This window comes from Puma concolor, chromosome B4 (assembly GCF_028749965.1).
Source record: "Puma concolor isolate L17-30 chromosome B4, mPumCon1.1.hap2, whole genome shotgun sequence".
NCBI lineage: Eukaryota > Metazoa > Chordata > Mammalia > Carnivora > Felidae > Puma > Puma concolor.
In genome coordinates this window covers 131,039,819-131,053,970 of record NC_141673.1, presented here as the reverse complement: position 1 = coordinate 131,053,970, position 14,152 = coordinate 131,039,819, and the positions used below count along the sequence as shown (strand labels likewise).

Genomic DNA, 14,152 nt, shown 5'->3' with positions numbered 1-14,152 from the left:
TGGGTTCTCTATTCTTTTTCCATGATTCCTTCTTACCAAGACTCCCAGATTTTTTAGGCTAATAGAAATGTCTTTGGCTTTCCCTCATTAGCTCTTAACCTCATCCCCCACAAATGGATCATCACATGGCTGGAACATGACCCTGAAATCGTCGATTAGATTGCCAAGAGTTTTCAGGAGAGGCACTTATGTTTATCATAGTTTAAAATGAAGTATCTGGCCTTTGGCAGGTACAGGAAAGAGAATCTCTATCTTTCTGCTTCAGAGAAAAACTATAGGAATGGGCATGGGTGAATAGGTGTCTCCTTACTGCCCTCGCCTGGAGGACAGTGGGCACTGCTAGGAGGAGGAGCATGGAAATTAAGTTCACCCCAACACAGATTATTTACAGGTCAAGACCTTTACCTTCACAGGCCCTGAAAGTTACTGGCTTTCCTGACCATTGGGAAATACAATGAGGTGACTGTATCTACACCTGTAGTTTTAATGGTCTCCCAAAACACCTTCGTTTTAAAAGTGTGTGAAATTCCCTGCCGTACCCTAAGGCATTCACAATAGGGGTGGCTCAGTTGGTTGGGCATAGGCCTTTGGCTCAGGTCATGATCTCGTGGTTTGTGAGTTTGAGCCCCCGCATCGGGCTCTGTGCTGACAGCTTAGAGCCCGGAGCCCGCTTCGGATTCTGTGTCTCCCTTTCTCTGCCCCTCCCCATTCATGCTCTGTATCTCTCTCCTTCAGATATAAACATTAAAAACATTTTTTTAAAAGGCATTCACAACAGATGCGTTTAAAGTTTATGGTTGTTGGGGCGCCTGAGGGGCTCAGTGGGTTAAGCATCCGACTTCAGATCAGGTCATGATCTCACGGTCCATGAGTTCGAGCCCCGTGTTGGGCTCTGTGCTGACAGTTTGGAGACTGGAGCCTGCTTTGGATTCTGTGTCTCCCTCTCTCTCTGCCCCTCCCCTACTCGTACTTCGTACCTCTCTCTCTCTCTCTCTCTCTCTCTCTCTCTCAAAAATAAGTAAACATTAAAAAAAATCAAGTTTATGGTTGTTAAAAGAGATGAAGGAAATCCTTGAATGTTTCCACTTGTTATCTGCCTTTTTTAAAATTAGAGGATGCTGGGTTTAAAATTTTTCATTTAAGATCCCATGGGGAATTAAAACAATAATTTCTCCTTAAGTAAAGAGGTAATTTGATGAATGTTACTCGTTTTTAAAAATAGCAGTTCGGGGGTACCTGGGTGGCTCAGCTGGTTAAGCCTCCAACTCTTGATTTTGGCTCAGGTCGTGATCTCACTGTTTGTGGGCTTGAGCCCTGCATTGGGTTCTACACTGGCAGCACAGAGCCTGCTTGGGATTCTTTTTTCTTTCTCTCTCTCTCTCTCTGACCCTCCTCCCCCCTCCCCTCAAAATAAATAAGTAAACTTTAAAAAACAGCAATTTGGATTATTTGGAAATTCCCTAAGTAGGCATCTTTAACAGTTGTGTTATTAAAATAAAAATATCTTGGAATGATTGAAATGGAACATTAATGGAGCACAAACATTATCACAAGAATAATTTCTTTCTCCTTCAGCATTTGGCATTTATTCATTACTTGTTAAAGTTAGAATTTTGAAGATTATTTCAAAATTACCTTTTTCCCTCCCCTTCAAACAATGTGCTTGGTTTACTCAAACATTGAAAGTAAACTTAAAGACAAATGTTGAGACACAACAATTTTCAAAACCACCTAAGGAATAGTTTCCTCCAAATGTATAAGAAGTTAAAATGATTTTTAATAATAGCCAGAGTGGAACAGCTAAGAAAAAATAGTCTGACCTGAGAACCTTGAATTAAATTGTTCACGGGTTGTGCACACTTACAATTCCATTATATGAATGAGAAATTGCAATCAATCCCAGATTCAAAATGCCATTCCTTCTGAGAATAGATGATCGTGGCCAGTGGTTTAGTAGCAAGTTTTAAAGTTCATCAGATGCATTCGTGCACCAAACAGAAGCCAGTTCATTGGCCATCCGCCTGCAAATCCGCCCATACTCAGTTTTCCCGGCTACGGTAGGGCAGTCCAGCACTCCAGCAAAAGCCAGCTCTCCCCTTGTGCCCTAACTCCCATCTCCTGTCTTGACAATTCCAGAACCTTGTTCCTGCGATTCTCCTCCCCCTCTCCACCTTGTTGGGTCTCCCGCCGTCCACCCTCCCATCAGCAGATGCCCATGCCGCTGTTTCCCTAGATTACAAAGCTCCCTCGTGAGTCCAACTTCTTCCAATTCCCACCCATCCATTTCTCCATTCTTTTTGCAGCAAAACTTGAAAAAATTGTATAAATTCGCTGTCTCTGGTTTTTCTGCTCTCATTTTCTTTGGAAGCCCATCCATCTTTTACCCTCCTCATTCCACTGAAACTGCTCTTCTCAGGTTGGCCAGTGATCTCCACGTGGGGCATCCACCAGTTGATCCTTATCTGGAAGCTTCTTAGACCCCCAAGCATCATTGGACCCAGTGAGACACTGACACGACATCACTCCCTGCTCCTTCTCAGCCTCCTTTGCTGGCTCACTCTCATACCCAGGCTCCTTTTGGCATCTCTCTTCTATACACATGGGTTTCCTCAGTAATCTCCAGTCTCCTGACTGTAAGCTCCTTCTGTGAACTGACAATCCCCAGATTTATATCTCTGGCCTGGACCCTTTAGCAAATTCCAGGCTTTGTATCCAACTGCCTGCTTTTACATGATCACCACGATTTCTTCCTTTCTTTCTTCCTTCCTTCCTTCCTTCTTTCCTTCCTTCCTTCTTTCCTTCCTTCCTTCCTTCCTTCCTTCCTTCCTTCCTTCCGTGTTTATTTATTCATTTTGAGAGAGAGAACATGTGAGTGGAGGAGAGGCAGAGAGAGAGAATCCCAAAAGGTTCTGCGCTGTCAGTGCAGAGCCCGACACCAGGCTCAAACTCACAAACTGTGACATCATGACCTGAGCTGAAATCAAGAGTTGGTCGCTTAACCCACAGAGCCACCCAGGCGCCCCATCACCAGAATTTCTAACAGACATTTCAAGACAGAATTCCTGACCTACCACCCCTCCCAAATCATGGCTCCTCCACCACCAAAATAAAAAATATATGTCTATATCCTAATCCCTGGAAAGGGTACATGTGATCTTGTTTGGAAAAAGGGTCTTTACAGATATGATTAAGGAACTCGGGATGAATTCATCATGGATTATTTGAGTGAGCCCTAAACCCAGGGAAAGATCTTTACAGGTGACTGAGCATCTCACTACCCCTACTTCTATCCTGTTGAGAAGCACTGATCTCTGGTATTTTGTGGTGAAGGCAGACTAGAGAGGAAGGAAACAAGAAAAAATTACACACACACACACACACACACACACACACACCACACACACACCTTACTCATTTCCATTCCTTTAGACCTGAATTACAATTTCAGAATCTGTCCCATAGAGATCTCTTATGAAAATTGAAGAAAAACAGGATAAAAATATTTTTTAAGATAAAGATATTTCTAAGAGCACAAATATAAATAAACTGTTGCTGGAGTTGTAAGTCAAACTTTCTATAAATCACTTGCACACGAAGAGAAGCACATTTTCTCCAAGCCCGTTTCTGATGTCAGCCATAATTAAAAACAAGTCTGAAGATTAGCCACGGCGTGCGGTCAGAGATTTGGGATCTTTCAGCACGAACTAGAATCTCCAAGATATGTACGCATAAATCCAGCAGAAGAGGAAAGGACAAAATTATCACTTATGGGATTGTGTGGATTGAGGAACGTCAAGAGGACGGCAGGGGGCGGGGGTAAATTATCTAGCAGGAAATAAGGATAAATCAGCCAACAAAGCTTTGCACACTTCCTGAGCACCTCGTCTGTGCAGGGCTGTCTACAAAGTACAGAGGAAAATAGCGTACAGCAACGTTTCCTGTTAGCAAAGGGTTCACAGTCCAGTTGGAGAGGAAGACAGGAAGTACCTAGCAAGGGCTCACCAATCTGCACAGGGATTTCTCCATGGGGAGTGTGTGCAGCCGCAGCCGGAGGAGGAGAGAGGCAGGAAGCAGACCCCCAGGGGGGAAACAGAGTTTCTCTTGTGATGCCAAATTGCCCCGGAATGAAGAAAGAAAGGGGCCTGTCAGGCCTACTGGAAAATCTTGGCCGTTGATGGTGCTTTGCGTACGTACCATCTTGGCATTAATCATGTTCATATACATATTTAGCTAAGTATATACAATCAATAAGTACCTATATGCAGACATGGTCTAATGTTTTGTGATCGAACAGAGTCCATATGTATTGTAGAAAAATTGAAAATAGAGAAGGCATTTTTAGAAACTAAAATTCTCTCTCTCACATGGGGCACCTGGGTGCTCAGTCCATTGAGCGTCTGACTCCTGGTTTGTGAGATTGAGCCCCGCATCAGACTCTACTCTGACAGCAGGAAGCCTACTTGGGATTCTCTGTCTCTCTCTCAGAATAAAGAAATAAACTTCAAAAAATAATTAATAAACTTTAAAAAATAATTAATAATCAAATAAATAAAATTGGTCCCTATTCCTGCTTTCCAGGAGAAAACTTGTGTTAAAATTCCATGTATTTTTCTCCATTCACATATAGTTGGCATATATGCATATGTATATATTCCACAAAATCGGTATCTTTTTTCACCTTCTATGATAGTGTAAGCATTTTGCCATCGATAAATATTCTCCAAAACCATGATTTCCTGGGATGTAGAGTTACAGATTATTTTTTCTCCCCATTTTATTGAGGTATAATTGACAAATAAAATTATATGTAAAGTGTACAATGGGATTTGATATACATATACGTTGTGAAATGATGGCCATGCTCGAGTTAACATAGCATCACCTCACATAGTTATCTTTTTTTTTTAGAGATTTCATAAAAACATTTTTTTCCCTAATGTTTATTTTGAGAATAGAGAGAAAAAGTTCCAGGGAGGGAGGGGCAGAGAGAGAGGGAGACAAAGAATCCAAAGCAGGCTCCCGGCTCTGAGCTGTCAGCACAGAACCCAACGTAGGGCTCGAATTCACGAACCAGGAGATCATGACCTGAGTCAAAGTCGGACACTCAACCAACTGAGCCACCCAGGTGCCCCAAGATTTCATTTTTAATTAATCTCTACATCCATCATGAGGCTCAAACTCATGACCCCAAGATCAAGAGTCGTCTGCTCTACCGACTGAGCCAGCCGGGCACCCTCACGTAGTTATCTTTGTATGTATGTGTGTGTGGTGACATGTCGACTCTCTCAGCAAATTTCAAGTATACGTTTTTATTAATATAGTCACTGTGCTATATGTTAAATACCCAGAACCTATTTATCCTCCAAACAGAAGTCGGTACCCTTTGGGGCACCCGGGTGGCTCAGCTGATTGACCTGGGTGGCTCAGGTCATGATGTCACGGTTTGTGAGTTCGAGCCCCACGTCGGGGTCTGTGCTGTCAGCTCAGGGCCTGGATTCTGTGTCTCCCTCTGTCTCTGCCCCTCCCCAGCTTGTGCTCTCTGTCTTGTCTGTCTGTCTCTCAAAAATAAAAGCTAAGAAAAAAATTAAAAAAAAAAAAAAAAAAAGAAGTTGGTACCCTTTGACCAATATCCGCCATTTTCCTTTACTTCTAGTGCCTGGCAACCACCATTCTACTCTCTGGAGTTATTACTGATAATTCTCAAAATTTTTATTGTGTTTTTCAACCATTTAACAGTAATCATGAGCACTGATAAGAAAGCCCTGGACTCTATCCATTTTTAAATTCTTGCCAATTATGTAAGTTAAAAAAAAAAAAAACCCAACTTCATATTGTCTTAACTTCATATTGTCTTCATATTGTTTTTATATATACACTGGTATTAACATTTCTGTGATTCGCCTATAGATTTCTGTATTGGGGTAGGTTAAGCTAAACTGTAGGAACAAGTAAATCCTGAAATCTTAGTGGTGCAACAAAATAGAGCTTGCTTCTCAATCATGTCACCATTAATGTGAGTCAGCAACTCTCGTTTGCACAGCCATTCAGGGGTCCCCACATCTGCTCTGTGGCTTCCACCCAAAACCTGCCCCCTTGAGGCACCAGTGAGAGGCAAGTGACCATGACGATGGCCCCAGACAATTGGAGAGACTGGTGCCAGTTCCACTCTGAGAACCAGGAGTCAAGTTGAAGGTAAAACAGTGACTCTGGAAGCTTGTGGGCCAAAGGGAACTACCATAACCCCAGGGAAGGAAGGATCCCTGAGGGTTGGGTCATGTCCAGAATTTCCCTGCTGTTTTACAATTCAGATACGTGGGGATTAGATGTTTCTCTAAAATTACTGCCTGAAATCTGCTAGCTTTCCTTGTACTACTGGAAAGCAAATTATGCCACAGTCGTCCTGGAGGCCCGGGATACAGGGCTTGGCAACCGGTGCTGTACATCTTCCTCCCTGCTGGCCCCACTTGGCAGACCCACGTAGCAAAGTTTTTTTTTTTTAAGTTTTTACTTATTTATTTTGAGACCAAGAGAGAGCGGGGAAAGGGAAGAGAGAGAGAATCCCAAGCCGACTCTGCACTGTCAGCACAAAGCCCGATGCGGGGCTCTAACTCCACGAACCGTGGGATCATGACCTGAGCCAAAACCAAGAGTTGGACGCTTCCCAGACTGAGCCACCCAGGCACCCCAGCAGTTCTTGTTAATAGATTTGAAAAGTACTGTGTATATTTGTTTTTAATAATAAATACAATTTATTATTAAAAACAAATATAAATAAATATACTTATTTTTTAAAAGCTCCACCTCTCATTTGGCATTTCTCTTTAGTTTTGCTCACCTCTGTTATTTGTATACTCTGGAAGTTCTTTCACACTATAAAAACTGCCATGGGTGGCTCAGTCGGTTAGGCATTGAACTCTTGAGTTTGGCTCGGGTCATGGTCTCACGGTTCAGGAGATCGAGCCCTGCATCGGGCTCTGCACTGACATGGTGGAGCTTGCTTGGGATTCTCTCTCTCTCTTCCTCTCTCTCTGCCCCTCCCCTGCTCACGCTCTCCCTCTCTTTCAAAATAAATAAATAAACATTAAAAAAAAAAACACAAAAAACCTGCCATGAGAATGCATCGCTACATGCAAAGCACTCTGATCACTTGAAATCTTGTGATCATCTGTGGATGTCCCCACCTGCCACTTGATAGTGTCACAATGGCTGCTATTTATTTCTGAGCAGTTCCACCAAAACAACAAATGCATATTCGTGTATTATGTGACACACACACATATGGATGTGTGCATAGGTCATACATGGAGAGAAAGCAACTTAATATCAACAACTTAATATTTCTAGAAGTATCCATTATACTAGTTCTTTAACTTTTCTGTTTAAAAGTTTCCAAAATAAAAAGTTAGGGAACAGAAATAAATGTCACCTGGATTTTAAGCACCCCATGACTTAATGTAAGTGGATTTACCAGACGGATTTGACTGGCAAAGGTGGATGGTGGCTACTTAATTTTGTTCTAATCTGAATGGTTTTATTCTACTTAATTTTATTCTAAGGTTAGTGGTCTTATTCTATTCTTTGAGAAGTCCTTTATAGATGTATGTCTGAGTCCTTTGTATTATTATTATTTTTTAATGTTTATTTTGAATGGGGAAGGGGCAGAAAGAGAGGGAGACACAGAATCTGAAGCAGGCTCCAGGCTCTGAGCTGTCAGCACAGAGCCTGATGCAGGGATTGAACCCACGAAACATGAGATCATGACCTGATCTGAAGATGGACGCTTAACTGACTAAGCCACCCAGGTGCCCCTTAATGTTTATTTATTTTGGGGGGAGGGCACAAGCAGAGGAGGGGCAAAGAGAGAGGGAGACAGAGAATCCCAAGCAGGCTCTGCACTACCAGTGTGGAGCTCGATGCAGGGCTCGAACTCACGACTGAGAGAGAGGGAGACACAGAATCTGAAGCAGACTCCAGGCTGAGCTGACAGCTCTAACCCATGAACCGAGAGATCATGACCTGAGCCAAAGTCGGATGCTCAACTGACTGAGCCACCCAGGTGCCCCTCTAGCCTTTTGTTTAAAAAATAAAAACAGGAGGGCACATGGATGGACCTGGAGGGTATTATGCTAAGTGAAGTCAGAGAAAGACATACCATATGATTTCATTTCTATGTGGAATCTAAAACAAAGAACAGCAGCAGACCCATAAATACGGAGAACTGACAGTTGCCGGCGGCGGGGGTGGGGGGAGAGGGTTGGGAGGTACAAGCTTCCAGTTACGGAAAGGGTTGGACACAGGGGTGAAACGTACAGCACGTGGAATACAGTCAGTGGTGTTGTAAGTGTTGTCTGGTGACAGATGTGGTGAGTGTAGCGTGAGCAGCACAGTGGGGTTCGACTACTAGAATTGTCTCACTTGTCAAAATGGACCAAAGCAGGGCCATGTTCTAGACATCAGTTTTATACAATTCTCCTTTAAGAACTAGGCCAGGGGCGCCTGGGTGGCTCAGTCGGTTGGGCGGCCGACTTCGGCTCAGGTCATGATCTCACGGTCTGTGAGTTCGAGCCCCGCGTCGGGCTCTGTGCTGACGGCTCAGAGCCTGGAGCCTGTTTCAGATTCTGTGTCTCCCTCTCTCTCTGACCTTCCCCCATTCATGCTCTGTCTCTCTCTGTCTCAAAAATGAATAAACGTTAAAAAAAAAATTAAAAAAAAATAAAATAAAATAAGAACTAGGCCAAATATAAGACTTGATAATTCACTTACGGTTTCCTAGCTCTCCATCAACTTCTATGTGCATGTGCTTGCATTCCTGAAACTCTTCAGCAACCAGATCACTGGTGGAGTGAATTTTCTAGTTCCTTCCACAAAGTTGCGATGGGCTCGATTAGATGCAGTCCTCCCACGCATGAAGCCCCCTCCACAGGCAACAAACAGGGCTGGGCAGGACCATCCGAAACCACCGAAACCATCAACTGTGAATCCAGAGTTGGAGATCAAATATTTAAGAACTTAAATAGAGGAAATACAGGAAACCCTGCAGAGAAAAGGTCCAAGATCTACGCACCCAATGTTTACTGACCTGCTGAAGGCCACTGGCCACCTAGGATTCTAGCAACTCTTGAGCACATCTAGACACCCACGAGCACCCTGTCCTACCGATGGTTTCACTCGATGAAGGCCAAGCGAAACCACGGTTCACTTCGTTGAACCTTGTTTAGGTTTAAGACAAGGAGACTGAACCAACCAGAGGCAAAGTGATATTCCCATGCTCCATTTTTGAGAGTTTTTTCAATCTGTTGGTTTTCCATGTGGACCCCGGGATGTTTAAAAATTGCATTGCTTATGGGGCACGTGGGTGGCTCTCTCAGTTGAGCGTCTGATATTGGCCCAAATCATGATCCCCACGGCTTGGGAGTTCAAGCCCCACGTCAGGCTGTGTGCTGACAGCTCGGAGCCTGGAGCCTGCTTCGGATTCTGTCTCCGTCTCTCTCTGCCCCTTCCCTGCTCACTCTCTCTCTCTCAAAAACAAACACTAAAAAATTTTTTCAAATCACATCACTCATATGCAGGCATTTAATGAGAAAAGCTACAAATTACTGTTGAAACTAAGTTATATGGTCTATGTAACCACGACTTCATCTAGAGAAAAAGGGTGCTGAGTGTGGGAAATGAAAAACTCAAGGCGGTAGATCAATCTCTCTCTGTCTACACACACACACACACACACACACACACACACACACACACACGCACACACACAAGACATTTAAGTATCTGAAGCATCATTATCTATGCTTGCTTTATTACTTCTGAAAATAAAAAAAAGTATAGTATCATATAGCTATTCTGGTCTCTCTTTACAGAGCAAGACTGTAAAACTTAGAATTCCCATGGAACTCTTTTAAAGGCAACACTAAATTCAGACGGAAACTGCAGTCTCATACATCTAAAATCAGAACAACTTAAAACACTCGTGTTTATTCATCATAAGGCATGCAGAACTTGGAGACTACAATATACTAAGTGATTTAAAAAACATTCAGCCAAAAAGTACATATTGCTTACACAATATTTCAGTTTCTCCTCCTGGACAGAATTACAGTAAATGTTTCAACACAGCCTGTGCAAACAACAAGCGAGGCTTTGATATTCCTTGGCAAGTGACGCCTGTCGCCTCGAGGAGTAACTGACCTCACCAGGGCCCAGCCTCTCCAGGCTGTATGAAAAAATTCTGTGTATTTTCACAAGCTGTATTTTTGGATGCAACTGCACCGTAGGATTTAAAGAAAATAAATCACTGCACCAAGATCAGTGTGAAGTGTTAAAGTGCTACCAGGAAGCCAAATTATTGTCTGCGTGTTAACTATTCACCAAATTTGAAGGTATTTACACAGATTTTGCTAAGCCAAATATTCAATCACTTGATCCTTCAAGGACATTTCAAAACACTTGGGTTGGTTTGGGTTTTGCTGGCCCCAGATGGCAATAATCAGAGTGGGCATAATTTGGGAGAAAAATTCCTTTAAAAGCATATTGTGAAAGCAGCTCCTTCCTTCCTTCCTTCTCCTCTCCCGGCCCTCTGCGACACCCCTTTACATCTAACCTCCCCGCACTCGGCCACTTGGGGTGCCTGTTACAGATTCCCTGGTCCACCAGAATCCGGACTCTGCCGGTCAGGGGCAGGGCGTGTGACAAGCATCCCCAAGTGATCTTAAAGCAGGTCATCTGGAATGTTCTCTGGGAAACCCCACCTTTTACCAGTCCTTCCTCCTTGAGATCACGTGAATTACACGGACCTCCTTGTCCCCAGCATTTTTTCTAAACGTGAATCTTCACGAAGATCTCCTCAGGTGCATAATCCGCTTAGCTCGCTTCCTCTCAGTAGGCCCGCCACCAAGGAAATCATCAGCATTCAAGGCATGATCAACATTAAAAAGAATTCAGATTTAGTCATCACTGGTGTTGTCAAAAAAAAAAAAAAAAAAAAAAAAAAGCTCAACAGCATGTTCACCTTACTCAGAGGTTTCCAACACATTTTATTTTGCAGACCACTGGTTTGTAGCTTTTGGGGACCAACATCTGTATAAATGCCTACAAAACGTCCCATCAATGTCAGTTCCGGAGCGGCCCCTGGGGTCCCGCACACCCGCACGTATGGCTTGAGTTCCAGTCATGCCCACGCAGCGGCCGCCCTCTGGCTCCTGGTGGAGGGCGCATCCGCAGTGAGGCCTCTTCCGGGGGCGTCCTCTCCCGAGGGCTGGTTTCCTTTGGCAAGAGGAGGGTCTGTTCTCACGGCTTTGGTGCCTGCAAGCAGGAGGCATTCAGAAACTCGCAGGGACGGGGGTGCTTTATTCTCTTAGGCAGACACTTGAGCCACCGGAGCACTCGTGTGCTTAATGACAGCGATCCCCTCCTTACTGTTTGGTGGGTTAAGACAGAAGGAAGCCTCTGTTTTTAAGTAACACAGAGAAACACCTTTTTGGATCGCCTATTTGTTCTAGAACTACAAAATTTAATTCAAGAAAATATAGGTCCCGTGAAAGACTTAAAAGTTTTATAAAACTAAAATCTAGTTTTCCCCGATAAATTGTACTTTTAGCCAAAACCCTCCCAACGCTTCTAAAATAATACTAAAGGGGGCATCTGATTATACAAGAGCATTAAAAAAAAAATTAAATATTTATTTGAATAACAAGTTTAAGTTCGAGCTGCGATGTTGGCAATGCAGATTTTTAACACAGATCACAAAAAGCGTGCACAAAAATGGACTGGCACCAAGGACAAAATAATGCTGAGAATTAGGCTAAATAACTGATTTTAAGAAAACAAGAGGCCTGAATCACTATACAAAATATAAAATGTATTAAACACTACCATCCACAGAACAGTCTTTATTATGGATTATATTTAAAAATTATTTGTGTAGTTACTTATATATTGAATTGTAAATGAGTATTATACACGAACCCCCTTTCGGGGGGCAATTCCTTGTTGCACTATAGAACATCTAGTTACATCGCAAAAAGTATCTTTTGCTGTCAATAAAAGAAAACAGTTAATGGTATTACTGCAAATATTAGGAAGGCTACAAAAAAAGAAATTAGATTTCTTTCTTGTCTTCAAAGTGCTTTCCATGCAGAGTTCAGCACTTGCCTCGTTTAACTGAATGCGCTAGTGGGAAAATGTCCTGGGTCAAAGAGATGTTCTCGAATGAGGACACCGGGCTTTACAAAGGAAAGACTGGAAGGAATCACGTGACCCTCTCACTACCGGGCTACCGTTGTGTCACTTACCAATTCCATCTTTCCAGAATCCCATTCAAGACACTTTAAAAAAAGACCAGACCGGGAACGATAAATACACACAAAATGAAAAGACACCAACTGCTATCTGACCCCACGACTGGTAATGTCTGTGCTACGTGAAAGCACCTTTAAAAAGAGCCTATGCGGCAAGAGATAAGTGTCTAAAGATTCAAAATGAATCAACAGTATTGGATAACAATATAATTCTCAACTCAGAAGCTGCCTCAAGATTAGGTGCATCTTCAGTTAATGTAACAGGAAAAAAAGGCAATGGATTTTATTTTATTAATTGCATCCACTCACAAATCGACCTAAGGTCACCAGATGTGTAGACACAATGAGATTTTTGTTGTTGTTTATAGTCTTTAATTGAAATGATGAAAAAGGAAATAGATCTATTTAAAAACAAAACCAAATAGCTAGTTGGGTCTAGATTAAGAGGTGGCCCCCGGGGTGGGGTTCACGTTCTGAGTGGCCACCTGTGGTGCGACTTCGATGATCCGGGGCTTGTCTATGATTCTGGCTGTGCGGTTGCCCTTCTCTACGATCCCAATAATCCATGCTTGGTGACCTTCCCCGTATTTGGGAGACTTTATCTCTGCACAGAATCGAGCAGCTTGCTCTCTCGGTAAACAGATTAGGAGGCCTCCTGGCAAAGGGAAAAAAAGAAAATTATCGTCAGCTGGGATTCCTGGTGAGCAGTTTCTCTGCTACGGCCTTTCCACCTCGCTTCCGCCCAGATGGCCGTTCGGCCAACAACTCTTTTCTGTCTCTACAAGAGCTGCCCCTTCCAGTCAATTGAGAATCCCACAGATTAAACTGCAGAGCAATTAGCGACTTCTTGGTAAGCTACTATGTTAAAAAGCACACAACAAATTTTATTTAAACAATGAAAATGAGCTAGGTGTGACTCATTTAACAGGAGTAAGGTGTCTAAGGCCTCAATAACATACGTGGGAGCTACTTTTTTCTTGCTTCACTGAAAGAAATACTTAAAACCGAAAGAGAACTTTCCCTTTTTGACTTATCTACGTGGATTCCTCAGTTTATAAAAAGGGTTTTTTTATATACTTTTTTTTTAACTTAAAACTTAAGATCATGAAGAGGTGTAGGCCTCAGAGTATCTGGCTCTGTCCTCTTCAAAACAGAAAAAACATAAAATATGTTACAAAAACCTTCATCAAATATAGGTCAGTAGCTCAGACAGAAAATTTTATGCATTTGTAAGTGGAACTAACACAACCAGGAAAAAATATGTATCTATACTTTTGCAAAAAAGTAAAAACTTCTCAATTTTGAATGAAGGAAACAAATGGAATTTGCCAGTAATATTCATTAATTCACTCAACACTTACTCCAGGCCCACCAGGTGGCATCAGTGGCCCACCGGGTGGCAGGCACCATTCTGGGCAGACACTGAACCAACAGCTCAGTTGTCCTCTTAGAATTTTTTTCTAGAAAGCGGATTTAAGTTTTTTGCTGTTTTTTTAAGGACAGGAAATTGAAGGGTCCTCTACAGAGGCTGTGGGAGGCCTACCAGCGAATTGCAAGCCCTCTTACAGAGCGGACTTGGGGCAGGGCTTTGGGGTCCTTGCCTCCGGCGGCACCCCAGAATCCTCTGGGCTAATCAGGCTTCCTGGGGGTCAGGTCTAACCACTGGTATTTTTTTGTTTTTTAAGTTTTTGTTTATTTATTTTGAGAAAGAGAGAGAGGAGCAAACAGAGGGAAGGGGGGGGAGAGAGGGGGAGAGAGGGGGAGGGAGGGAGGGAGGGAGGGAGAGAGAGAGAGAGAGAGAGAGAGAGAGAGGGAGAGGGAGAGAGAGGGAGAGAGAGAATCTCAAGCAGGCT

The 14,152-nt window shown here is 43.0% G+C and overlaps 1 protein-coding gene across 5 annotated transcripts in view; it reads right to left on the bottom strand.

The window, feature by feature from the left end:
- Nucleotides 1–11,006: 11,006 nt before the first annotated feature.
- The window catches only part of SEPHS1 (selenophosphate synthetase 1), a 31,160-nt gene continuing 28,014 nt past the window's right edge, over nt 11,007–14,152 (bottom strand). For 4 of the 5 annotated variants that reach the window (XM_086714923.1, XM_086714919.1, XM_086714920.1 and 1 more), the window contains exon 9: nt 11,007–12,954. In XM_086714923.1, the coding sequence (XP_086571049.1) occupies nt 12,740–12,954 (215 nt within the window). In that variant the 3' untranslated portion in view covers nt 11,007–12,739. The remainder of the gene's footprint in view (nt 12,955–14,152) is intronic. The other variant, XM_086714922.1, reaches the window with a different exon arrangement.